The sequence below is a fragment of the Suillus discolor genome (assembly GCF_016758755.1).
Source record: "Suillus discolor strain FC423 chromosome Unknown F5147scaffold_17, whole genome shotgun sequence".
NCBI lineage: Eukaryota > Fungi > Basidiomycota > Agaricomycetes > Boletales > Suillaceae > Suillus > Suillus discolor.
The window spans coordinates 542650-564345 of record NW_024541264.1 but is presented as its reverse complement, the minus strand read 5'-3'; the positions used below and the strand labels follow the sequence as shown (position 1 = coordinate 564345).

Here is a 21696-nt window from a genome sequence, read left to right as displayed (position 1 = left end):
CTAATCACACACTCGTGTTCGCCTTGAGAGTTGCCTCGGTCGTACTCTGACGCTTGACTTCCAGGACAAAGAATACAATCCGCTTAGCTTTCTAGCGACTTTGATTATGGCCTCCCCAGTTCTTGCTGGGTTTCGTGCCCTGCCACTGTCAGACGTACAGCTCTCCTTAGCAGTTGTTTTGAAATGCGGCCAGTCATTTCGTTGGACATGTTACCCCTTACCTTCGTCCCCTGGCACATCTCCTACTCACGAGTACCGTCTGTGCCTGAGGGACCGCGTAGTATGCTTAAGACAGTCTTCTGACTATCTTTTCTATCGCTCTGTTTTTCCGGGCGAGCATCTCTCTGCAGAACAGGAGGCAGCTCGCGACGAAGAAACATTGATTTGGCTCAAGGACTATTTTCAGCTCGACGTCGACTTGCTGAAGCTTTACGACCAGTGGAGTGACCGAGATCAGGTCTTTAATAAACTTAAATCTCGCTTTTCTGGGATCCGAGTATTGAGACAAGATCCTTGGGAGAACCTAGTATCGTGCGTGGTCTACTTCTGAACTGGCTCAGAGGCTTGACAAGTTTTCGTCATGTCAGTTTTATCTGCTCTTCAAACAATAACATTCCCCGGATTACCAAGATGGTGCACGCTCTTTGCAAACAGTACTCTCCTTCCCTGATTTCCTTGCCACCTCCCGAGCTCAATGAAAGTGATTCTCAAGGTTCCGCAGCGTATCACTCCTTTCCCCCGCCCTCACTCCTTGCAGCTCCTGACGTCAAGTCCACTCTTCGGGGTTTGGGGTTTGGCTACCGTGCTGATTATATTCAGCGCACTGCGAAAATGCTTGTGGATACTCACGGTTCCTCGATATCCAACTCCGAGTCACGAGAGAAATGTGAGGAGTGGTTGACGGGATTGAGAGGCATGAGCACCGAAGTTGCTCGTGAAGAACTTCTGAAGTTCGTCGGCGTTGGACGCAAGGTAGCAGACTGCGTTCTTCTCATGAGCTTGGACAAAGTCAGTCAAGCCCGGTTACTCTTGTATCTGATCCTGAATATATGCCATCCTAGAAAGAAGTAATTCCAGTGGACACTCACGTTCACCAGATTGCTATCAAGCATTACGGACTACGTACCGTAGGCGGCTCCAAAGGAAAAAGTGCCATGACCCCTCGAATCTACAATGAAGTGGCCACTAAGCTTGCCGATATTTGGGGTGGATATGCCGGCTGGGCCCATACTGCACGTATCTATTTGAAGTTGTCTTCCTTTTTCAAGTTGTTCATTCTCTTTTCCTTAGGTGCTTTTTACCGCGGATTTGAAAGCCTTCTCTTCGTTCGGCATTGAACGTGAACCCCCGACGCCTGCCACATCTATCATGAATGTGGGTGCCTCAGCATTGACATCGTCGTCGTCATCCAAACGAAAACATAGCGAGACTCAGAACGAGGTTGAGATGCAGAAAAAAGTCATGTTGATGGGCGCTGCTGTGGCTGCTATAGCCGCTGCCGCTACTGCTGTTGCTGTCGCTGTCGCGCACGATGTCCCGAGTTCGCTCAAGGATGACTCGGATGTGATAAGTTCGGTTGAAGAAGACGCAAACTCGCACACTAGTAGGCGAGTGAAGAGGAGATGTTGATAGATGTACTTGAGTGTTTATTCACATCTGTTTCTTATAAAGTATGGTGCGATGAGCACGCACATGGTATGTATCCGAAATCGCATTCATACATGCAAACACTAAGTGGCAAACCGTAACGAAGATGATAAGGACGAGATGTTGGAGAGGTCTGACACCCACTACACCACACAGATAAGATGCGTGCGTTCATAATCCTATCCGAAGTACTCTTCGCATTACCGAATCGCCGTCATTCTCCCTGAATAATGGCAGAACGGGCACTGTCTAAAAAGCTGCGGTGAAGATCAACCAGGAATTGTTTGAGGAATTTATACCATCGTTTGTTTGTACTTGTATATTCTGGGTGCCTTACACGCTACCCTATGCGAAACCTCCAATTTTGGGCGATCTATTTAAACGAAGTCTATTGTATGAATCACCGCTCTGGACAATGGTTCCGATGGAATTCAACGGCTAATAGACCATCCTAGAATTTGAGCCCAAGTTTTGAGTGTCTTGTATCAGAAAAAATCACGATCATGGGAGTTAGGTCACAGTAAAAGTTGTTCCCAGCCAACTCCGCAATGAGGCTAGGCCGTCAGTAGCTACTCCTTCTTTTTCATCATCCTTAAGCTCTCCGACGTTTACCCATGTTCCTGCAAAATCAACTTCTCCGCCTTCCCAATCGGCAAACTTGAAGATTCCGCCAGGACCACTGCAGTCCAGGCCTCCTATATCAGAACGTTCGCCTTCAGCGCCCAAGCCTTCGACCCCCATGCCGCCAGACTGAGCCTCTCGTCGCTTCTCCAGCTCACGTTCAAGAATCGTTCTCACGCGTGAAATGGCAACCTCGGTGGGAGAGCCTGAAGACGTAGCTGTCTTCATGAGGTCGCACTTGTTAGCGAGGATGAGGAGTGCGGGTGCTAAATGTGAAGGAGGAAGCGACGTTATAGCATGAAGAACATGATGGAGGTGTCTAAACGTCGCATTTCGTTAGAACTACTGTGGCCATAAAAGAGTCAAATATACGCACTCTGCTACTGTAGACCCGTTGCGTGATATGGTACTTGCATCCACTACAAAAGCAACTGCTCTGGCATTGACTAAGTGCTCCTCGAATTGATCCCTAATTCGAGGGTGCCCAGGGATGTCGATCACCGGCAAGATGCCTACTGGCGAGAGAGGCATGAGAGAAGTATTGACTTGCAGTGACGTGTGCGATGGTAGCGTTCCAGTAAATGCGAGCTAGATACAATTGATTTAGAGTTAGACAATCAATGTAACTTCATTGATATGTCACAAACAGTAGAAAGTATAGCTGTTTTGCCAGCATCTGAGGGCCCGACAAGGAGAAGTGCGGTACCTCTGGACCTTGATTTTCTTCGAGAGAATATGATAACTTCAAAGTGTAAGAACTTCTTCCAAAATCAAGTCTTCCGAAACGTACCAAGTAGTAAACCCACGACCAGCGCCAAGGAAAGCAGCAATAAGCTCTGAGGTGAAAGACCATTGGTGAATGGAACCACCTCAGGCGTCACCGACACAGTCTCGTCGCTCTGTGATTCCACTCCCATCTTATATTAAACGTCCTAAAAGATGGATAGGTGGACAGAATTACTCAGTACTAGTGCTGTAAGTGCAATAGAATGTTACGGATGCGTACTAAGTACTGAGTGTTACAATGAAGTAATTGCATGTTCCTGTTTGACGTTGTTGAGAACCTACGCAGCCACTATTTACATAAGACATCAAAGTCGTAAGGTTATCGTAAGTGACATCAGAGTTGTGACCGTAGAACAAGTTGTAGCATCAACTTAGCCATGGCGTCTACAATTCAACGCTATTAGCATTGCTCCTAACTCCAACGCGTTCATTTTTCCAACAAATGTCTTGAGAAGAAAGTTACGTTGAGCCTTCTCGGGCCACGTGAAGAAGTCTTCCAGATGGCTCTGATCATAAATCCCAGCAGAAAGGAAATCCGGAACAAGTTTTACCAGACTGGGTGTCATCGAGTCGAGAAACCGAAAAACTGCATGAGAGCTTTGAATGGGTACTATGCTGTGGGATTGTGCTGAGGCGGGAGAAGATGAGCTCCCGCTGTGCTGGTGAGCGATGACAGCAGAGCATTGCATTGCAGGTGACACGCTAATTTCTGGACCAGGTGGGGAAACAGGCCGATCACAGGTAATAGCCCTCCCTCGAGTTCTCTTGGCTACACGGGCTTGTGAAGCACCGGTATCGATTTGATGGACGGACGATTGATTTGTGTTCTGCGGGGTGTTTTCAGAATCTAACTATCTGGTGATACAAAGTACAGAGCATACTTTTGTGCGAAGTCGTCTGAGTTGGCTGGCAGCCCTCTCACGAGCGATTTTATCAGACCACCGTTTCCGATATACTCGTTTCAACAGATATATCCTTAGATACCAGACCAGAACCCATGAATTGGGATATTTCGCTGCAATTTCTGGCCATGTAGCGTGGACCTGAAATAAAGGATGGAGTAATGAAACAATGCAACAGAAGATTCGATCGAAGCTCACCGCCTGGTAGAACAAACGAACCATTTCGGGATCCTGGTGTTCATATCTACATTGTGTATTGAGAAACCTGGCTGCTGCATCTATGACGAGAGCCTTTGACTCAAAATCAGTTAACCAGATTTTCAGAAATTTATCTGGTACGTACACGCAATCTCTGCCACTGCCATGAATTCATCCTGGATGCTAGTTTTACCTCTCGGACATCCTTACATCGCCTCGCGGGTTGAGAGATGAAGAAAAGTTCTGTGCGCATGTCTGGGGCTGGCGATGAATGATAACACAAAGGGCTACAAAGGAAGATGTCTTATACACCCCCCTTTATTCCACCTTCGGTTGCGACACGCGCGAGCTGTCACGGGAAATGCCCCACGGGTAAATATAAAAGTACACTACAAAGATACACGAGTCCGACATGCACAAAAGATGGATTGATAATTCGGCACAAGGTCTCAACAAAATCGATCACTGTGGTAAAATCAGATGAGAGATACATTCAGAATGGATTAGAACATACCTCTTTAACTTCGCTCGTCGGTCCAGCAATGCTTCTGCCAAGCGACCTTCCTTGCGTGCTCGCTTGAGCTGATGCATTATTCAGAATGTTACCGATAATCGCATAAAATATGAATATCAACGAACCTCCTTCTTATCCTCTTGAGACACCACCGAACGTCCAGCTCCCCAGGCTTGGTGCATATGGCTTTGGAATCTTTCAGATCACAAACCAGTTCATCTTAAGCGAAACGTACTTGGTGGAAGTTTCGTCTATGACTGTCAACTCTGAGCCCGCTTCTCTTTTCTTCTTCTCCTCATGGGCCTCCTTCTTATACTTGCTTTGGATCTTTAACCAAAACCGCTCCCGAAACCCGACTTCTTCACTGTCACCTCGCAGCTGGAGCGAACCTCCTGCGACCTCGTCAACACTGAGATGATTTTCATACACGTTCATGAAGGCTACCATGCCATCGGGTAAAAGAACGGGTGTCCACTCCTCCTCGGGCCCTCGTGCTTCCCTAAAAGCACTCACAATACCATGCTTGTCACAAGACAGAAACTTTCCTTCGCCAGTGCCCGTCCGAAGGTTGATAGTGGCCGATCCCGCGACGCACGTTGTAACCCAGACCTGAGCTACCTCTGTAGGTATGCGATCGAGTAATGACGGGGTATCGGTATCAGATGTCGAGTCCTTGTCCAGAGATGACAACACAATCTTGTTTCTTGTAGAATCAAAATTCACTGATATCGGCGAAGGATCAGAAGGGTGTATGATGAAAGTAGGCCCGCGAATTTCTGCTGCATTCTCCGGTAGGACCCATGTTTCCGGGTCCTCATCTTCTACACGTTTGCTGGCGGAGCCTTCATCGTGGTGTTCTCTCTTGCGCTTCTTCTTGATTTTGTCCCCTTTGAATTTGAGCTGCGTGGACCGAACTTTCTCCATCGACTACACGCGGCGAAATGTGTGAGGGTAAAGAAGCTGCATCATAATGCCGTGGTACATGCGGCAAATGCCGACGAACAAACTTTGAACCAAACAATTCGTTCCATACACCCAAATTGAACTGCCCGACACCGTTATCAGCGTCCTCCTCAAGATCAAGATGAAGTATAACCCTGGTCAGTACGATCTTTGTACTCACTGGTGTCCATTCTACCTATCTATCGCCTCGGAGTCAAATTTTATGCACAGGAGAAGTTGGATGGAGACTCTGAGACTTGGATGAGATCTGTGGGGTGAATAGCTTACTGACGAATGAGTCTACACAACAGACGTCTCCTCTTCGCGGCGCAAGAACCGCAAGGCCCATTTCAGCGCACCCTCCTCGGTCCGCCGCAAGATCATGTCGTCATCTCTATCCAAAGAACTCCGGGCGAAATACAACGTACGTTGGATCTGTTGAGAAATGAGGCGCGGGGTGTTTATACTACTTACTAGACGCGGTCACTACCGATCCGTAAGGATGATGAAGTACGGATTTTGCGGGGGAAATACAAGGGCCGGGAAGGAAAGGTCACACAGGTGTACCGCAAGAAATGGGTCATTCATGTTGACCGTGTGCAACGCGACAAATCCAACGGTGCTACTGCTCCCATCGGTATCCACCCCAGCAAAGTCGTGATTACCACCATCAAGCTTGACAAGGATCGGTGGGTAATCTATGTTTTGTTTATGTTCATCATTCTAAAGCTTTTTCCACTAGTCGGGCAATCCTTGATCGTAAAGACAGATCAAAGACTGCACAACCTACCGCCACTGAGGATGTCGAGATCGTGGATGTAAGTGACCATAATTAGATTTGACAATTGGCCATAAAAGCTGACTTGTCCCTCATCTTCCAGTGATTTCCTGTCGCGTATTGATTGTCCTCGGCTTTCCTTATTGCATTCACAAAACCACCATGTATCTATGCGCACTATCGCACATGATATGCACCATGATCCTCCTGCTATACTTTGAGACAGCTGCCTTGGGCAATAGTGTACAGATTGATCCAGATTACCCTTGCAGCTTGCATAGAACACAAATAGTACATTGCGGTACTAACTATCGATCAGAAAATGACATCTGCATCCTTGGTACTCAGCAAGTCCACTGTTGATTCTTGTTGTTCATCCAGCTGTTTCAACGATTCCTCCTTGTCGGTTATAGCTTTCATTTCCGCCTTCCCGGCATCTCTCTTCTTCTTGCCTTGAACTTTCTTGAGTCTACAAGCATCATCGGCGTCTAAGCTTGACCAGTAGACTTGATGCGCTCACCTGAAGAACTCCTCGCGATCCATTTCGTCTAATTCACTCATGATATATTTGATGGTATTGTCCAACCGCGGAATGATTACATGTTCAATGGCGTTCACTCGCCGGTTTGTCGCGCGAATAACTTCATCCAAGATGGTGAACGCCGTTTGTAGCGACGCAAGTTCCACCAGCGTTTCGAGAGCCTTAGCGTACACCTCCTTTGCTCGTAGAACCTGTTGGCCTCCCCGACCAAGACCTGTCAAATTGAAGTCTGTGATGCGAACATTAGAATAAAAACTGTATAGAAGTTCCAAAGCAACTACCAGATCCCGGTACGCGATCAACTTCAAATCCTGGGAGAAGAACACCAGAAACATTCTCTTGCTTCGCTTTGACACGGAAAGTGGCAAGTTTTGCTTGCTCCTGAACGATATAGGAAATATCTCCCGTAGTATATGTGACCTCTGCCATCGAGAACGACGCCAATTGCATCACTCTACCCATCTTCCGCTTCGCCTATGATTTAATCATCAGCATCCTGAACAAGCAAGCATCAGGTAGTGTAACACACCTCATCCACCTTCCTCAGTATGGCACGAAATCGCGTGGTCAGGGCATCACGCTTCTTTGCCAGCAACGAATGCCCGGTTTCAGCTCCCTTTAAACGGAGTTTTGTGTTTGTCAAGGCCATACGCGTAGCGAAGACATTCTCCCTAGGACCTGCTCCAGACATTGTTGTGGGGAGTGCTGAAGGTAAGTGATGGCAATAGCAGGCAGTACGTCCCCTTCTAGGTTAAGATGCCATAAGCCCTAACCTGGTTAACAAGCCGGGGTAGCTCAGCTGGGAGAGCAACAGACTGAAGTTCTGGAGGTCCCGTGTTCAATCCACGGTCCTGGCATTTTTTTGCATCCCTTGTTACAGAAATAAAATCTTCCAGACCATCAATCACCATTTTATTTATTTTTGGTGTTTTTACTTCATAACGGATTTAGACATTTTGCCTACGGTCAGCATCTGCACGAAGAAACTTACTCGAGCGTGCGTCAATGAACAAAGGTGCAGTGTGCCAGTTTTGCTTCGTTCATTATTGTTATACTGAAGACAGCCAACGATGTCTATTTGAACGTCTCATTATCTTGCTTGTACATAGTCATCGATCTTCAAAAGTAAGCACACAGTCTCTGTCGAGAGTTCAATCGCGCTCGTAGAGACGAGAAGAGGTTGAACAACATCCTCCTCGAGAATATTCGAGATTAGGCCCTAAGGTGTATATGGTTAAATGATGGAAGTAACTCAAGGCTGCAACCACTTACTGTGCGAACGTTAATACCAGCATTCCGGTCACCTAGAGCATGTCGGTTGCGTAATTCCGTAACAATAGCAATCGGGTTGAGTCCAGCATTCTCCGCAAGCGTCGTCGGTATCACCTCTAATGCGTCTGCGTATGCTTGGAAGCAGTAGGCTTCCATGCCTTTGAGTGACTGTGCATATTGAGACAACAGCCGGGAGACGTGGATTTCAGGTGCACCACCACCACCGATGAGCGCTCTTTTCATCAGATCAGAACCTTGACCAATAGAAATGGGACACTTGAGTCTCACCGTTTCTTTACGAGACACCGGACAACGCAAAGAGCATCATGCAGACTGCGTTCACATTCCTCCACGACAAGGTTGTTGCCACCCGTAGCCAGAATGCTAACTGTGCGACCACGGTTCTTGACGCCAGTGATCTTGACGACCTTGATACCAGCATTCGAAGTCTCTTCGACTAGATCTGCGTAGCCAAGCTTGTCTTCTGTGAAGGCTTCGATGTCGGCAATAGGTTTGCAACCGAGACTCTTGGAAAGAAATTCGATCTCGTCACGTTCAACATCCTTGACTGCAAGGATGTTAAGACGCTTAAGGAAGCTCAGGGACGTATCATCGACTGCATCACGGAGGATGGACTTTTGGATCAGTAAAACGTTGCAATTCGCCTTCTTGATCTTTTTGCAGATGTTAAGCAGGTACTGACGACCCTCTTTGATGACCTTGTCCATTTGTCGGTAGTCGTTTATCACAACAGTGTTATCCATCTAACGAGGTGCCATGAGAACTGAGATGAACGTAGTGAAAAGCACATACGTCAGGTTTGGGAGCACTGAGCTGGAATTGGATTATGGCAATCTTGGCCTTTTCCACGCGAGTAGGACCACCAGCTGAGACAATAACATTTTGGTTGAGGACAACACCATCTATAAGCTCAGTATCTTCGATAGTGCCGCCAACTTTCTTCACAACCCTGATGTCACGAAGGTCCACAGTGGACGATTGAGGTGTAACCAAACGCGTGACAGCAGCTACTGCGATGGGAGCAAGTGTCGATGAGTATTGAGAGACGATCTGAAGCGCGCGTGAGCAAAGCGCGACCACAATAAGTTCAAAAATCCTTGGCACCTTGGAGTTCAGGGAAGTGCTTGCTGCTCGGAGCAGACTGGTCTTGTCGCTGAGATCAATCGGTGTCGATATCTCGGTGAGATATTCGACTGCTTTGACCGATGCTTTCAAAAACGATTCTGCGATGATGGTTGGATGTATGCCTTTCTGTAGCATCTTTTCCGCGGCCCCGAGAAGACTACCTGCTAGAACAACGACCGATGTTGTTCCATCACCTGCTTCCACATCTTGAGCAGCTGAGAGGTCGACCAGCTAACTTGACATAAGTAGGTGATCAGCAAGCATCATGGCTCGACACGCACCATCTTGGCAGCAGGATGTAGAGCTTGAATACTCCGTAGAATTGTTGCTCCATCGTTGGTGATGATGACCTCGCCCTTTGACGTTTGAATCTATGTAAATCAATCGCGATATGATATCTCTTCACCATCAACGAAGTAAAATCAAACCATACCATTTTGTCCATCCCCCTTGGACCGAGAGATGTTCGAACAGCATCGCTGATGGCTACGAGAAAGTCAACCATGCGAAACGATCGCAAACAAAACTCTTCATGTACCTTTGGCAGCGACCAAGTTAGACATCCGAAGTTCCATTGGCTTGACCTGTGGACGCGTTCATTCTATTGAGTCATCGCGATCATGAATGACCAGTACCTTGTCATTGAACGCGGCATTTGAGCCCGTACGAGCTGCTTGAGGTGCCGCTGGTGCAATCTTTGATGCCATTTTGATTTCGTTGAAGGCTCAATAGATTTTAAGCAGTGGACGATGCGCGTACTAGACAAAACCAGAGTACAGCTAAATTAGTGGTCACGGGGTTTGCCGCTGGGTATGCGTATGCTTGACTTTGGCTACTCTCTTTCACTTCACGATCTCGTTTTCAGATGAACTTTGTGGGTGCATCTAACAACAGAAATGATCAAGGCAACTGACCATCCCTTATAGTTTGACGATCAGGATGGCATGGCAGGTGGCCCAGGGGGTCTTTTCGCTCAGTTCGCCCAGTACGCTACCTCTCTCTGGCTCCTGGGTCAGGTTTCCTGACCGGTTGCTATGTCATTCCAGAGGATTTGGAGTTCCTATGGTCTCTCGAGTTAACCGGCCAAATCCTCGTTCGTATAACGTGTACTTGAAGGCCTACAGTGTAGCGATGCTTCCTGGCCGGGAGCGAGAGAATCTCTCCTACGGAGGAAAGAGTACGTAATTGGATCTTATCGTACACTGAAGTCGTGTAGTAACGATTTTCTTGTAGTTATTATGCCTCCATCGGCCCTCGCACATTTGACTCACCTCGATCTCGAGGGACCTTGGATGTTTCAACTTACAAATGCGACCAATCCGGCCGCATCCACACATGCAGGTGTACTCGAGTTTATCGCTGAAGAGGGAATTGTCCATCTCCCTTACTGGATGATGAAGACCTTGCGTCTCAATGAAGGTGACCCAATTCGCATAACTGGTGCTGAACTCCCGAAGGGCAAGTTCGTCAAGCTACAGGCACAATCCACGCATTTCCTTGAAATTTCAGATCCAAAAGCTGTGTATGTGCACATTTTTCGGCATCACTGACTCAGCTAATATCCATCAGGCTCGAGCAAGCTCTGCGAAATTTCACTGCGCTCACTCAAGGTGATATAATTGAAATATATTACAACTCAATAATCTTTGGCTTTCTTGTGATGGAGGCGACACCTGGTGGAGGTGGCATAAACGTACTGGACACCGACCTAGAGGTCGATTTTGCTCCCCCGGTCGGTTACGTAGAGCCCGAACGTCCCAAACCTGCCCCGCCTTCCACTATGGCATCCAAATTGAAGATCGACCTTAATTCATCGAGTCCCGGTTCTTCACGACCGTCTTCATCATTAGGTGGTGGCTTCGTTGCTCCTGGTGGAACGGCTGTAAGCAAAGGTGGCGATCATTGGGAGAGTTTCAAGGGCAAGGGGGAAACTCTCGCTGGTCGGAAGACGAAAGGCAAGGGTATCAGTCATCGGGGAGTTGAAGCAGTTGGGGAAGATAGCAAGATCATCAGGACCGAGTGAGTTTTAAGGAATCTTGTTACATCTGGGCATGCTAACGATTTCAACAGCCAACAGAAGGTTATCAACAGCTCCGCTGAAGCAGATGCCAAGGTTCCCGCTGCACTCAATCTTCCATTCGGGAAACTGTTTTTTGGCTTTAATGTCGTTCCATACACCCCATCGGAACCCAAGGCTCCTTCCTCTCCTCCCCCTTCAGCTGTGAGTTTGAATATAGTTCCTCCTCAAATTGGTCTCACAATTTCTGCAGCCCTCTTTCTCAGGTTCGGGCAATACCCTCACGGGCCGGCCAGTCACGTCACCCCCAGGTGCAAAAGGAAAGGAAAAGGAGAAGCCATCTGCCGAGTCGCAACCGAGCGAGAAGGTTTGGGGCGCTGGTAATACGCTAGGTTCCTCCCGGTCCACCCACATTCCACCAAGCTTCCGTGGGCGTGATCTTGGTAGTGCCGGAGGTAGACCGCTTCCCCGACAAACGACAGCACAGTCGAAGAGACGCAGTCCGACGCCGGATTGGGGTGTGGACGATGACGACATGATTGACATTGACAGTGATTAAATTGGTGGTGGTTGTAAGATAGTTAATTCCACAAAGTGAAGGAGGTCAGATGATGGTTCGTGTGCGTGTGTAAAGATGTTGTACGTAGATACTTGAATGATAGACATGCAATTCACAAAGTGAGCAGATTGTCGGCCTGGGTCAATGTTACAATGATGTTACAACATGACAATCCCGACGCCCTTTCCTGGTTCTACGCCATCAACGGCTGAAACACCTGCTAGAGGCGCTGTTCTCCAGTTGTACAAGTAAAAATTAAGGAGACCGTCCCCGGCACCGAACTACCACAAAACATAAGGACTAACCGCGCTCTCTTTATAGATAAGATACACACCTTTAAACTCTCCAAAAAGCTACAGTTGTCCATGAGTGTAAGGGCATTGAAGACGTCAAATTTGGCCTGGTTCGCGATGATTAGTGCATCTCCCACAAGAGCCTCTAATCGTTTCTTGAGGATGCTGTCTGCTTCTGAGTCTGCAGCAAACGCCGCGTCAGATGCATAATAAAACAGGTAGGCAGCCTCCAAGAGTCCATATTTCGGATGATTTATAATTGTCGAAGGAAGAGAATAAAACGAAAAGAAGTCGGTAATTCGGCCGGTGTGTGCCTCCTAGTGTGCATAGTGCGCATTAGAATAGTACAGGAAGCACATGAATATGGAATTGACCTCAACAACATACGTCCACACCACCTGGCCTGGCCTCCGATAATGTTCTGACGGTTCGTCCATACGGCCTCTCCCGCTCAAGAACTGATGGCGGACCTCATCAAGTGTCATGATTGGCCCCATGCTGAACCTCTGCATGTAGCGCGTGAAGAGATCAGCAACATCTGATACATCTCTCTCCTCCATTTCACGAAGGCCGCTTAGTTGAGGCTTAGCCACCATCTTATAGACACGAATCATTCGAGCAAGTGTCATGCTCCTGGGAACGTATGTAAATTTGATGTCGACAAGTTTCGGGATATTCAGTGAGCGGTGGAAGTAGCTGATAGACCCTTGAGCACTTCCGCTAACTATACAGAGATGTGACATACCGGCAAGTGGACACAGGTGTTGGAAGAACGACACCAGCGGTATAGATGGCCTGGAAGACACCCGTCAAATTCACTTGTCGTGTGACCTCCTTGATGAGCACAGGGGCCAGGCGTTTCGAGCGTAGCTTCTTGTGCACACACAGATAATTAATCTCGCACGCTCGAACAACACTGTATAGTTTCAACTTCCTGGAAATCATCACGATGAAATGTCTTACTTTCCGCGCACGCGTAACGTGACTGGCACGCCAGAGATAAAAGCTACTAGTTTCTTGTTCGAAGACACACGCACACCAATATGCCAGTCTTTGAGGTAGCCCGGGGGTTTGAGAGCCCTAGATGTTTGTCAGGTGCACGTCCTACTATGCACCGAATAGCTTACCATTCTAGAAACTCGGCACTGTACTGGAAACGGAATGCGGCCTCGTCGTCTTCGACGTAATTGAGAGATAATAAATCGTAAACTTCTTTGATCTGTAGAATTGAAAAGTCAGAAAGACTACATATGACACAATCGATACGCATACTTGCTTAGAGTCATTGATGTCTAATATGGCCCATTCGAAATCTTTCGGCAGAGGGTATGGGTCTTGCCGCACTTCTTCTCGAGATTTGTTGGGTTCGATGAAACCATCATCGGGTGAAACCTCATCACCTAGAGCCGCTTAGCAAACCCTGAAATTGGAATATATAATACAACGCATACCAAGCTGTGGGACTGGCTGAGTGGCCCAAAACTATGTCGAGCCTTGAATGCATGGTCCGCATTTATACATGAGTTGTTGTACATACCTTATGTTCTCCCATAGCTTTCTTCCCTCGCCCAGCGATGCCCGATTTGCCTTTGATGACATCCATGATCTTCATCTGCTCCAATGCTTGCCTAATATTATCTTCATTGGCAGCTGGGGTATTCGGCCCGTGCTCAGCAGCGACACGATCCACGACATGACTGATGAGCTCTTGAGGTATTTCGTTTTTGCCACGCATTGCGTTTAGAACCTTTGCAGCCTTGGATTTTTTCTTCTTCTTTGGCTTGGATGATGAAGCCTGAGGTGTAATAGCACCATCCTGTTCATGATCAGCCTCGGGTTCCGGGGTGGAACATTTATCCTCGGGATCAGATCCTTGGGTAGTATCAATTATCTCTTGGATTTGCGCCTTTTGAGAGGATGAAGACATTGGATTGGAGCAGCGTGGTGTCACAGAATTGTTGTCACAGGACACGCAAGACTACGTGCCAAATTGAGCGACCCTCTCGGTTATCCACTCTTGTTGCTCAACAGTCACCATGTTCATCGTAAATTGGTTCTGGGACATTCTTGCTCAGCTTGGTCAGTATTTTCAGCCCAGCTTTATGCTCTATTTACCGTTTTTAACTTGATGTTAGGGCTGATGCACAAGAACGCCAAAATTCTCTTCCTTGGTTTGGACAATGCTGGCAAGACAGTGAGTATCGCGTAACTTGTGCAAACCTTACATGACCTATTGACATATTCCATAGACGCTTCTGCATATGCTGAAAAACGACAGACTGGCCACCCTTCAACCCACCCTCCACCCCAGTACGCCGTCTGCATTTACAATGTTCCTCCTTCCCTAATGTTATGCACCTGCAGCTTCCGAGGAACTGGCAATTGGTAACGTGAAATTCACTACTTACGATCTCGGCGGACATCAGCAAGGTTAGTATACTACCACTTCTCGCGACCTGGGCTGTTTTCCGAACAACAACTTGCGTTTCAGCCCGTCGCCTCTGGCGCGACTACTTCCCTGAGGTCGATGGAATCGTGTTCTTGGTCGACTCTGCAGACTTCGAGCGCTTCGCTGAATCAAAGGCTGAGCTTGACGCTCTGCTTTCTATCGAGGAGCTGGCCAAGGTTCCATTCCTAGTTCTTGGCAACAAGATTGATGCTCCTGGGGCAGTCAGCGAGGAGGAATTGAGGCATCACCTTGGGCTGTACCAGACAACCGGCAAGGTGGGGTTTTGTATTTGATTGATATGGAGAATTACTGATAAGTTGTGACGTCATCACAGGGCAAGGTCCCATTGAACGACATTCGACCCATCGAGATATTCATGTGTTCAGTCGTCCAGAGACAAGGGTATGGCGAAGGTGAGTTGCCTGACATGCTACGGTTGGTGCATAAATGACTGAATGACGCTCAGGATTCCTATGGCTCTCACAATACGTATGTCCTACCCCCACTCAGGTATCTCATTTTGACTGATATATGACCTTTCCAGATATGATCCTATGCGTCGGGATTGAGGGGATCTATTAGACCTTCACTAATTCCCATTCTTCTTCATTTTTGTTGTCGCTGTGGACTGTCATATGCTATTCTTCACGCTTCATACCCTTGGAGTTAACTAGCTCGGCAGACTTGGACATATTGAGTAAATATTTGAGAACTGATCAGTCTCCACTTTCAAGTTGTTTCCTCCTACGGGTCAAGTAAGGTTTCTGCCGACGTAGGCACTTCCTGAGTTACATAATGTTCTCCCTTGGACGTACTAATACTATCCCTGACTTTTGTAAACCTTCGGTGACAGGCAGAACACTGAGCAGACCGCTTATTCCTCGTTGCCGAAACTGGACACTACGTAAGCATTCTATGATTTGAATATTGAATGCTCACAATTTTCAGCTTGAGGCTATTATTGGGTATTTCAGGTTGTTGGACGGTGACGATGATAGATGGGCTATTCATATAGTGATGGGGAGCGGAAAAACAGGCAGATTCGTTTGTCTTCATGCACATGATACATCATTTTCCTGTGGAAATTTAAACCACGAAGTCTGCGTCATTTTTTCTCGCAACCCTGCGATAATAATTGCCCGTGCAACGATCGAAGGCACTAAACTGATTCCACAGTAGTTTCCGAAACGACTGTTGCATCTTTTCGAATGGTCTGGCTATGGGAGACTAACATAGCCTGAGGATGGTCCACGAATTGACAACGAAGGGGAAAGCTCCATTAAGCTGACTAATTGCAGGCGCGTATGGCAGTGTATCATGATAGGGAATCCCGTTGATGAGGCCTAGGTCTGGAGTTTGAAATTTGAAGCCTCGAGGGCACGACTTCGTCGACGTCGACGTGGCAGGTCGACTAAATTCAGATCATAGCAAGCCACTTCTTGACCCTTTTGGTTGAGAAACCCCATGGAACTCTGTTGTCTTTTGCATGTGGCACATCACAATGATGATCATGATGGACTGAACATTCTGCCACATAGGTTCAACATAGGTTCCGTAGTCTCTTGCCGGCCTTTCCCTTGCTAAGTTTTGTCGACTTTGTTGCATATTTAAAGATCAGATGTTACCTTGGTCTGCCTAGGTATTTCGTATCCTCTCTTGTCAGCCATGTCCACTGAAGCGGTGAAAGGGACACCTGATGCCAGCGACGAAAAACCCTGCTGCATAAAGGGGGATATCGAGACCTCCACCCGAGAAGCTGAAACAGACGAGAACGTCGTCCTTCAGAACGAGAGAGAAATTGCATCTCACGTCATTTCCGTGCTCGATGATCCTAGTCTGAACCCTTGGACCTTCCGGGCTTTCTTCATCGGTCTTGGCCTTTCCGCCTTTGGTGGATCCCTGGGTAAAGTAGTCGATCATTCAGTCGAGGCTCTTACTCACTTACACTGTTTCCTAGCTCAAATCTATTACTTTAAACCTGTGAGAGTTCTTTATCGAACATCAAGTCGGAGGGCTCATTCAGTGTGGACACTCCAGCAAACTATCAATGTATCTCTGATGTTCCTCGGCATCATATCCTATGTGATTGGCCTTGCGATGGAGACATTCATTCCACGCTACGGACTGCTCCGATACCTGAATCCAGTGCGTCCGAGTCTTTCACGTAGCCTCTGACCCTGAAGTTCATGCGTATTTATGAATATCAGGGACCCTTCAATAAGAAAGAGAATGCGTTCATTATCATCATGTCCAGTGCAGCCGCGAACTCTGCGTTGGCTACAGAAGTTCTCGCTGTCCAACGGTGGGTTCGCAGTCCAATTCCTCTGTCGGTAGTGACTGACGACTCATCAGTTTGTATTATAACATCACGCCGAATGCGGTTTCATCAATATTTTTGTTGTTCTCTTCTCAACTGCTCGGGTGCGTTGCGCTGGCGTACTTTCTTACTCCACTGAAGGCGCAAACCACAGCTATGGGATCGGCGGTCTGATGCGAGGTATTTTGCTTTCGACAGTAGCTATACTTGGAATCTCAACTCACGACACTGACTCAGGAATCCTCCTCTATCCGTCGAAGATGTTGTATCCTGGCGTTCTCCCGTTGCTTTCCATGCTCGACGCTTTCTATCGCGATGGCATCGCAGCACGTCGAAGGCTCAAGGTGTTCTATTGCGTCTTTACTGCGTAATTTTCTCGATAAATCATAATCTAATGTTCAATTTCTAATTAATTTGAACTCAGAGTCTTTATATGGGAGATTCTTCCCGAATGGATATTCCCACTGCTCACCGGACTGTCAATATTATGCCTTGTCGCTCCTGGCAATGCTACTGTGTCTCGCGTGTTTGGTGGTTCCAATGGAAACGAGGGCCTCGGTCTATTGTCCCTGTGCTTCGACTGGCAGGTGCAGCTCGCTGTCAAGATACATATGTTGATACTTGGGGTTAAACTTCAGTTTAGTACATCTCGAGTAATGCTGGTAACCCGATGGCTATTCCACTGAGGGCTCAGGTGGTTGACAATCCTGTATGTGTGACGCTTCTGATAACACCACTCCTAGCTCTCCAGTTTCATTGGTTATATTCTCTGCATGTACGTGGTTTCAGTCCCATGATTCGCACAATATTACTGAGAGAGGTGAAGTGTTGTCTTCGTCACAATATTCTACAATAACATTTGGAAATCTCAAAACTTCCCATTTGTACGTAAAAATCTCGTTGTACTTTCTAATGTCCAAGCTAACAATGCACCGATCAGTTGGCGCAGCTCCTCTTTTACGAGAACGGGACTGTCTACGACCAGACTTTGATTATGAATTCCAACTATGAGGTGGATCCTACCTTGGTGGCAGAACAGGGGCTGCCATTCTATGCTGGCACTTGGATTGTTAACCTTCTATCAATGAACCTCGTATGTCAAGAATCACTGCTGATGTAAAGTGTTTCGTTCATATTTCCACTGCAGGGATTGGCTGCCACGTTCGCTCACTTACTCCTGTGGAACAAAGATGACCTTCGTGCAGCCTGGACTTGGATCAACATGGACACACTGAGGAGTTGGCGTGCTAATTTCGATTGGAAGTTCTGGAAACACAGTGGAGAGAGAGAAGTCCCCGCCAACACTGAGGACCTCGACCCGCACTACCAGGAGATGCTCAAGGTCAGTCCTTTTGACATCGGATAGAGACCTTACCACTAACGTATTACTATACAGTATCCAGATGCTCCGAATAGTTGGTACTTGTTGACGTTCGTTCTCTCCTTCATTGTTGGACTGGTCGTCATTTACAAGACAAATTCCACGCTTCCCTGGTGAGTAACACTAACATTCTTCATCTGATGAAAAGGTTTATTGAGTCTTTTGAGGTGGGGCTTTGTCATTGCAGTCCTCTTGGCCATTGTGTCTATCTTGTTCTTTGGCGCGTTATCCGCCATTACTGGCCTTAGTCTCTCCATCCGCACGTATTATTTATATGCTATAGCTGTCCTGAGCTGATCTTTCAGCGAAGAAACCCTAGTCCAGATGATTGCTGGCTACCTGCACAACGGAAGACCCATGGCGAACATGTTCTTTGTTCGTATTGATGTACATTCCGATTTTGACCACTACTGATGTTGTCGTTGACAGGTCCTTTACAGCTACGTCCGTATCCGTATGGTCGCCTTGATTAGCGTTTTATTCGGGTTATTGTCCAGAATACTGTGTCTCAAGCTTTGCTGCTACTACGTGATTTGAAGATTGCTCAATGTCTGTGTACATTTTTTGTCAAGGGAGGTACTTCTTACTGACAGACACTCAGACGCCAAACTGCCTCCCCGAGCTGCATTCACAGCCCAGATCATTGGCACCTTACTCGGCGCTGTTCTCAACTACGGTTAGGGAGTTATCTTACCCATCCATTCACCATATTTGACTCCGAGTCGTCGTTCTAGTCTTGATGAATTCCATCATCGACAATGAACGCGAAATCCTGTTGTCTGTACAAGGAACAAACATCTGGTCTGGCCAGCAACCTCAATCATACAACTCGCAAGCCATTGCGTGGGGTGGTCTTGCTCACGAGCTCTTTTCATCTGGTCAAAGGTATCAATGGGTTCCCTTGTCCTATCTCATTGGCTTGGTCGCGCCCCTTCCCTTCTGGATTATTCACCGTTACTGGCCGAGACTGCGCATGGATTACTATTACATTCCTATCATTTGGTATGCTCTGAACTCGTCGGTGATAGAGATCTAAACCCCATTATCAACACAGCTACTACATTGGAGCGCTTTCCGCCGGAATAAACTCTTCAGTTGTGTCGTATTACATGGTATCGTTCTTGTGTCAGTGGTGGCTCCGTACTAGGTACCCACGTCGGTTCGTGGAATACAATTATTTGGTCGGCGCAGGTAAGTTTCGTAGCCGTGTTATTTTGACTGTTAATATTCACACTGTACAATAGCCCTCGATGGTGGAACGCAAGTCATGGTATTCATTCTCTCCTTTGCGGTACAAGGGGCTGCTGGAAAAGCACATCTTATTCCGGAATGGTGGGGTGCTGACCAAAGCGGAAATTACGACCGCTGCTTGTCTCTCTGAATGTCATATACTAGATTGATAGATTGCGGCAGGTATCGGTGACATCTCCTGACAGATTTAGATGATAGACTCATCACGTTCGAGTTAGATGCCAATATTGTATCCCTGTGCACAACAAACATGGCGTTCGCGTCACATGGTCGGTGGGGTAGAGGACCAATGAGCACTACAGCCTGCCAAAGGGTTTTATATACCTCCCGTAGACTTAGAGGAAATATCTGAAACCACACTTCGGCTTCAGCAGTTTTATTACACTGTACAAGCCTTGCGCTCATCACGTATCACGTGACTCTAAATACAACTGCAAATATTGCCAACTCAGACTAGCGCTGGGCTTAGCTTATCATTAAGCTTCCGAGTCAAGCTTTAAGGCCGTATGCAACCCAACACCAGTGCTGCATGGCAGGATCGTATCCCTGGTTTTGGAACGCTGCTGGTTATTTCTGCTGTCCTTCGTGTTGTGCTTATACTATACAGCGAATGGCACGATGCACATTCGATAGTGAAGTACACCGACATTGATTATCGCGTATTCAGCGACGCTGCCAGATTCATTCTTTACCCCAAACCGCAGGGTAATATTGCGAAAGGGCCACTTGCACCTCTCTTTCTTACTGTCGGAGAGTGAGTTTCCCAGTCTGTTCGGTGATGTTAGGCTCAGTGATTCATAGTCCGTACGCTCGGGAGACTTATCGCTATACTCCACTGCTAGCCATCCTTCTCCTTCCAAATGAGTGGCTGCACCCATCATTCGGAAAGTATTTGTTTGCTGCATGCGATCTAATAAATGGCGCCCTCATTTATCAAATTTTGATATCGCACATCCTTCCCCATACCAAATCTTTAGCACCAGATGTCTCCGCAAAGAACTCGAAAACGCTTTATGTGCGCACATGCATCTCTCCTAGCGGCAACACACCTCTTGAACCCTCTTGTATTCACTATCTCAACGCGTGGTTCTTCTGAAGCGATTCTCTGCACTTTTGTCCTCTTGACATTATTCTACGCGCTCGAACGTCGACAGAACGCTGCCGCCGTGATGCTGGGACTCAGTGCTCACTGGAAAATCTACCCGATCATATATGGGGTTAGCTGTGTCTCTGCGATTACCTCGCAGCGTGTCGATGGCAAAGGGTGGAATTTTTCTCATCTACTACGTCGACTGGTCGGACGAGAGGCAATTTGTTTCATCCTGCTCAGCGCAGGGACATTTATTATTCTGGGAGCTATATGCTACGCTGTGTAAGCATCTGCATGATCTTCAAGCACTGAACCTCACTTGCTACCACAGGTGGGGATACCCCTTCCTCTACGAGGCATATCTATATCATACAGACCGGCGTGATCATCGGCACAACTTTTCCCCTTACTTCTATCTCATCTACCTCACAGTATTCCGGTACCTCAGCCAACTTATCAACCTGGCGTCAGCTGCTTCGCTCGCCGTTTACAAGTCTTATACCCCAACTGACGTTGTCTCTCGGGACCGGCCTCGTCTTTGGTCAACTCTCAGCCGGCCTGCCGTTCGTGTGGTTTGTACAGACGTTCACATTCGTGCTCTTCAACCGTGTGTGCACGTCCCAATATTTTATCTGGTATACTCTCTTCATACCTTTACTTGTACCTCGCATTAACCTTTCATGGAAAAAATGGGTGATGTGTGGAGCAGTCTGGATGGGCACGCAAGCACTGTGGCTTGCAGAGGCATACAAGTTGGAGTTCCTCGGTGATGATGTGTTCTTTGGGCTTTGGGTCAGGAGTTTGGTTTATGTCGTTGGCCATGCATGGGTACTTGGGGTCATCATGAGTGGATATATACCCCATGTGTCATGTAACCAGCACAGTTAGATACCTGAGTAGCGCTCATACGGACATATATGACGCCATCATGGACGATTAAAGAATACGGGAAGAAACAAGGAAGAAACGATATTCGGTAGAACGTACGAGCA

At 47.4% G+C, this 21696-nt stretch overlaps 12 protein-coding genes and 1 non-coding gene across 13 annotated transcripts; 7 read left to right on the top strand and 6 right to left on the bottom strand.

Annotated features, from left to right (window-relative positions):
• F5147DRAFT_686369 (DNA glycosylase) lies at positions 1–1714 on the top strand. The gene is made up of 4 exons (XM_041436749.1): positions 1–531; positions 588–1008; positions 1062–1232; positions 1291–1714. The coding sequence occupies exons 1-4, from the start codon at positions 107–109 to the stop codon at positions 1627–1629; spliced, it is 1356 nt and encodes a 451-aa protein (XP_041294920.1). The 5' UTR covers positions 1–106; the 3' UTR covers positions 1630–1714.
• A 284-nt stretch (positions 1715–1998) lies between these two features.
• F5147DRAFT_686367 (signal recognition particle receptor beta subunit-domain-containing protein) lies at positions 1999–3332 on the bottom strand. The gene is made up of 4 exons (XM_041436748.1): positions 3059–3332; positions 2916–3010; positions 2645–2856; positions 1999–2587 (listed from the first exon to the last, which is right to left on the bottom strand). Exons 1-4 carry the CDS (start codon positions 3183–3185, stop codon positions 2158–2160), a joined length of 864 nt encoding a protein of 287 aa, XP_041294919.1. The 5' UTR covers positions 3186–3332; the 3' UTR covers positions 1999–2157.
• F5147DRAFT_95572 (uncharacterized protein) lies at positions 3311–4505 on the bottom strand. The gene is made up of 4 exons (XM_041444491.1): positions 4300–4505; positions 4155–4247; positions 3936–4097; positions 3311–3881 (listed from the first exon to the last, which is right to left on the bottom strand). Exons 1-4 carry the CDS (start codon positions 4405–4407, stop codon positions 3426–3428), a joined length of 819 nt encoding a protein of 272 aa, XP_041294918.1. The 5' UTR covers positions 4408–4505; the 3' UTR covers positions 3311–3425.
• Positions 4506–4603: 98 nt separating this feature from the next.
• F5147DRAFT_744832 (FRG1-like family-domain-containing protein) lies at positions 4604–5592 on the bottom strand (the record flags this gene model as incomplete). The annotated part of the gene is made up of 4 exons (XM_041439711.1): positions 4604–4619; positions 4669–4736; positions 4794–4854; positions 4904–5592. 4 exons carry the CDS (start codon positions 5590–5592, stop codon positions 4604–4606), a joined length of 834 nt encoding a protein of 277 aa, XP_041294917.1.
• An 82-nt stretch (positions 5593–5674) lies between these two features.
• Positions 5675–6738, top strand: F5147DRAFT_835770 (ribosomal protein L24). Its single transcript, XM_041443976.1, has 5 exons — positions 5675–5768; positions 5922–6034; positions 6088–6299; positions 6353–6428; positions 6492–6738. The coding sequence occupies exons 1-5, from the start codon at positions 5753–5755 to the stop codon at positions 6492–6494; spliced, it is 420 nt and encodes a 139-aa protein (XP_041294916.1). The 5' UTR covers positions 5675–5752; the 3' UTR covers positions 6495–6738.
• On the bottom strand, positions 6704–7718 carry F5147DRAFT_835769 (ATP synthase subunit D-domain-containing protein; the record flags this gene model as incomplete). The annotated part of the gene is made up of 4 exons (XM_041443975.1): positions 7459–7718; positions 7211–7403; positions 6909–7158; positions 6704–6857 (listed from the first exon to the last, which is right to left on the bottom strand). The coding sequence occupies exons 1-4, from the start codon at positions 7618–7620 to the stop codon at positions 6704–6706; spliced, it is 759 nt and encodes a 252-aa protein (XP_041294915.1). The 5' UTR covers positions 7621–7718.
• Positions 7714–7786, top strand: F5147DRAFT_t63. The gene has a single exon. It is a non-coding gene; the product is annotated as a tRNA-Phe (tRNA).
• A 70-nt stretch (positions 7787–7856) lies between these two features.
• F5147DRAFT_686359 (T-complex protein 1) lies at positions 7857–10103 on the bottom strand. Its single transcript, XM_041436747.1, has 9 exons — positions 9983–10103; positions 9886–9931; positions 9781–9833; positions 9629–9718; positions 9327–9578; positions 9015–9272; positions 8490–8965; positions 8202–8436; positions 7857–8148 (listed from the first exon to the last, which is right to left on the bottom strand). The coding sequence occupies exons 1-9, from the start codon at positions 10052–10054 to the stop codon at positions 8020–8022; spliced, it is 1611 nt and encodes a 536-aa protein (XP_041294914.1). The 5' UTR covers positions 10055–10103; the 3' UTR covers positions 7857–8019.
• A 109-nt stretch (positions 10104–10212) lies between these two features.
• F5147DRAFT_771838 (UFD1-domain-containing protein) lies at positions 10213–11923 on the top strand (the record flags this gene model as incomplete). Its single annotated transcript, XM_041441291.1, has 7 exons — positions 10213–10221; positions 10274–10332; positions 10394–10524; positions 10581–10869; positions 10917–11366; positions 11418–11568; positions 11618–11923. The coding sequence occupies 7 exons, from the start codon at positions 10213–10215 to the stop codon at positions 11921–11923; spliced, it is 1395 nt and encodes a 464-aa protein (XP_041294913.1).
• A 72-nt stretch (positions 11924–11995) lies between these two features.
• On the bottom strand, positions 11996–14233 carry F5147DRAFT_95395 (N-myristoyl transferase). Its single transcript, XM_041444490.1, has 9 exons — positions 13754–14233; positions 13668–13698; positions 13489–13616; positions 13344–13435; positions 13180–13296; positions 12962–13132; positions 12591–12912; positions 12258–12533; positions 11996–12204 (listed from the first exon to the last, which is right to left on the bottom strand). The coding sequence occupies exons 1-9, from the start codon at positions 14141–14143 to the stop codon at positions 12082–12084; spliced, it is 1650 nt and encodes a 549-aa protein (XP_041294912.1). The 5' UTR covers positions 14144–14233; the 3' UTR covers positions 11996–12081.
• F5147DRAFT_95368 (ADP-ribosylation factor family-domain-containing protein) lies at positions 14107–15427 on the top strand. The gene is made up of 8 exons (XM_041444489.1): positions 14107–14295; positions 14352–14410; positions 14466–14526; positions 14581–14646; positions 14708–14940; positions 15000–15078; positions 15132–15154; positions 15210–15427. Exons 1-8 carry the CDS (start codon positions 14253–14255, stop codon positions 15213–15215), a joined length of 570 nt encoding a protein of 189 aa, XP_041294911.1. The 5' UTR covers positions 14107–14252; the 3' UTR covers positions 15216–15427.
• Positions 15428–16330: 903 nt separating this feature from the next.
• F5147DRAFT_573514 (OPT oligopeptide transporter protein-domain-containing protein) lies at positions 16331–19744 on the top strand (the record flags this gene model as incomplete). The annotated part of the gene is made up of 22 exons (XM_041431159.1): positions 16331–16568; positions 16623–16645; positions 16703–16810; positions 16873–16967; positions 17018–17086; positions 17137–17162; positions 17220–17349; positions 17407–17569; positions 17626–17676; positions 17726–17757; positions 17809–17866; positions 17923–18075; positions 18130–18324; positions 18379–18476; positions 18531–18626; positions 18669–18738; positions 18793–18807; positions 18861–18912; positions 18965–19039; positions 19098–19365; positions 19418–19554; positions 19608–19744. 22 exons carry the CDS (start codon positions 16331–16333, stop codon positions 19742–19744), a joined length of 2289 nt encoding a protein of 762 aa, XP_041294910.1.
• Positions 19745–20084: 340 nt separating this feature from the next.
• Positions 20085–21648, top strand: F5147DRAFT_686328 (glycosyltransferase family 50 protein). The gene is made up of 5 exons (XM_041436746.1): positions 20085–20368; positions 20416–20508; positions 20612–20986; positions 21036–21143; positions 21199–21648. Exons 1-5 carry the CDS (start codon positions 20121–20123, stop codon positions 21590–21592), a joined length of 1218 nt encoding a protein of 405 aa, XP_041294909.1. The 5' UTR covers positions 20085–20120; the 3' UTR covers positions 21593–21648.
• The last annotated feature ends 48 nt before the right edge of the window (positions 21649–21696 follow it).

What these genes read in the sequence shown, in the direction of transcription:
- F5147DRAFT_95395 (XM_041444490.1), bottom strand. Translation starts at nt 14,143, where the DNA reads ATGTCTTCATCCTCTCAAAAGGCGCAAATCCAAGAGATAATTGATACT. An exon ending in ACGTTACGCGTGCGCGGAAA is followed by an intron (nt 13,133 to 13,179) that starts GTAAGACATTTC and finishes GAAACTATACAG; the next exon opens with TGTTGTTCGAGCGTGCGAGA. An exon ending in TGTGGACGTATGTTGTTGAG is followed by an intron (nt 12,534 to 12,590) that starts GTCAATTCCATA and finishes TATGCACACTAG; the next exon opens with GAGGCACACACCGGCCGAAT.
- F5147DRAFT_95368 (XM_041444489.1), top strand. Translation starts at nt 14,253, where the DNA reads ATGTTCATCGTAAATTGGTTCTGGGACATTCTTGCTCAGCTTG. An exon ending in TCAACCCACCCTCCACCCCA is followed by an intron (nt 14,527 to 14,580) that starts GTACGCCGTCTG and finishes ATGCACCTGCAG; the next exon opens with CTTCCGAGGAACTGGCAATT. An exon ending in TCTCGGCGGACATCAGCAAG is followed by an intron (nt 14,647 to 14,707) that starts GTTAGTATACTA and finishes CTTGCGTTTCAG; the next exon opens with CCCGTCGCCTCTGGCGCGAC.
- F5147DRAFT_686359 (XM_041436747.1), bottom strand. Translation starts at nt 10,054, where the DNA reads ATGGCATCAAAGATTGCACCAGCGGCACCTCAAGCAGCTCGTACGGGC. An exon ending in ATGCCGCGTTCAATGACAAG is followed by an intron (nt 9,932 to 9,982) that starts GTACTGGTCATT and finishes ACGCGTCCACAG; the next exon opens with GTCAAGCCAATGGAACTTCG. An exon ending in GCACTTCCCTGAACTCCAAG is followed by an intron (nt 9,273 to 9,326) that starts GTGCCAAGGATT and finishes CGCGCGCTTCAG; the next exon opens with ATCGTCTCTCAATACTCATC.
- F5147DRAFT_686369 (XM_041436749.1), top strand. Translation starts at nt 107, where the DNA reads ATGGCCTCCCCAGTTCTTGCTGGGTTTCGTGCCCTGCCACTGTCAGAC. An exon ending in CCTTGGGAGAACCTAGTATC is followed by an intron (nt 532 to 587) that starts GTGCGTGGTCTA and finishes TCGTCATGTCAG; the next exon opens with TTTTATCTGCTCTTCAAACA. An exon ending in TTCTCATGAGCTTGGACAAA is followed by an intron (nt 1,009 to 1,061) that starts GTCAGTCAAGCC and finishes ATGCCATCCTAG; the next exon opens with AAAGAAGTAATTCCAGTGGA.
- F5147DRAFT_835770 (XM_041443976.1), top strand. An exon ending in AACTCCGGGCGAAATACAAC is followed by an intron (nt 6,035 to 6,087) that starts GTACGTTGGATC and finishes ACTACTTACTAG; the next exon opens with ACGCGGTCACTACCGATCCG. An exon ending in ATCAAGCTTGACAAGGATCG is followed by an intron (nt 6,300 to 6,352) that starts GTGGGTAATCTA and finishes TTTTTCCACTAG; the next exon opens with TCGGGCAATCCTTGATCGTA.
- F5147DRAFT_686367 (XM_041436748.1), bottom strand. Translation starts at nt 3,185, where the DNA reads ATGGGAGTGGAATCACAGAGCGACGAGACTGTGTCGGTGACGCCTGAG. An exon ending in GGTCGTGGGTTTACTACTTG is followed by an intron (nt 3,011 to 3,058) that starts GTACGTTTCGGA and finishes TACACTTTGAAG; the next exon opens with TTATCATATTCTCTCGAAGA. An exon ending in AAACAGCTATACTTTCTACT is followed by an intron (nt 2,857 to 2,915) that starts GTTTGTGACATA and finishes AATTGTATCTAG; the next exon opens with CTCGCATTTACTGGAACGCT.
- F5147DRAFT_686328 (XM_041436746.1), top strand. Translation starts at nt 20,121, where the DNA reads ATGCAACCCAACACCAGTGCTGCATGGCAGGATCGTATCCCTGGTTTT. An exon ending in CTCTTTCTTACTGTCGGAGA is followed by an intron (nt 20,369 to 20,415) that starts GTGAGTTTCCCA and finishes AGTGATTCATAG; the next exon opens with TCCGTACGCTCGGGAGACTT. An exon ending in CCATCATTCGGAAAGTATTT is followed by an intron (nt 20,509 to 20,611) that starts GTTTGCTGCATG and finishes GTCTCCGCAAAG; the next exon opens with AACTCGAAAACGCTTTATGT.
- F5147DRAFT_95572 (XM_041444491.1), bottom strand. Translation starts at nt 4,407, where the DNA reads ATGCGCACAGAACTTTTCTTCATCTCTCAACCCGCGAGGCGATGTAAG. An exon ending in GGCAGTGGCAGAGATTGCGT is followed by an intron (nt 4,248 to 4,299) that starts GTACGTACCAGA and finishes TTTGAGTCAAAG; the next exon opens with GCTCTCGTCATAGATGCAGC. An exon ending in TCAGACGACTTCGCACAAAA is followed by an intron (nt 3,882 to 3,935) that starts GTATGCTCTGTA and finishes AACACCCCGCAG; the next exon opens with AACACAAATCAATCGTCCGT.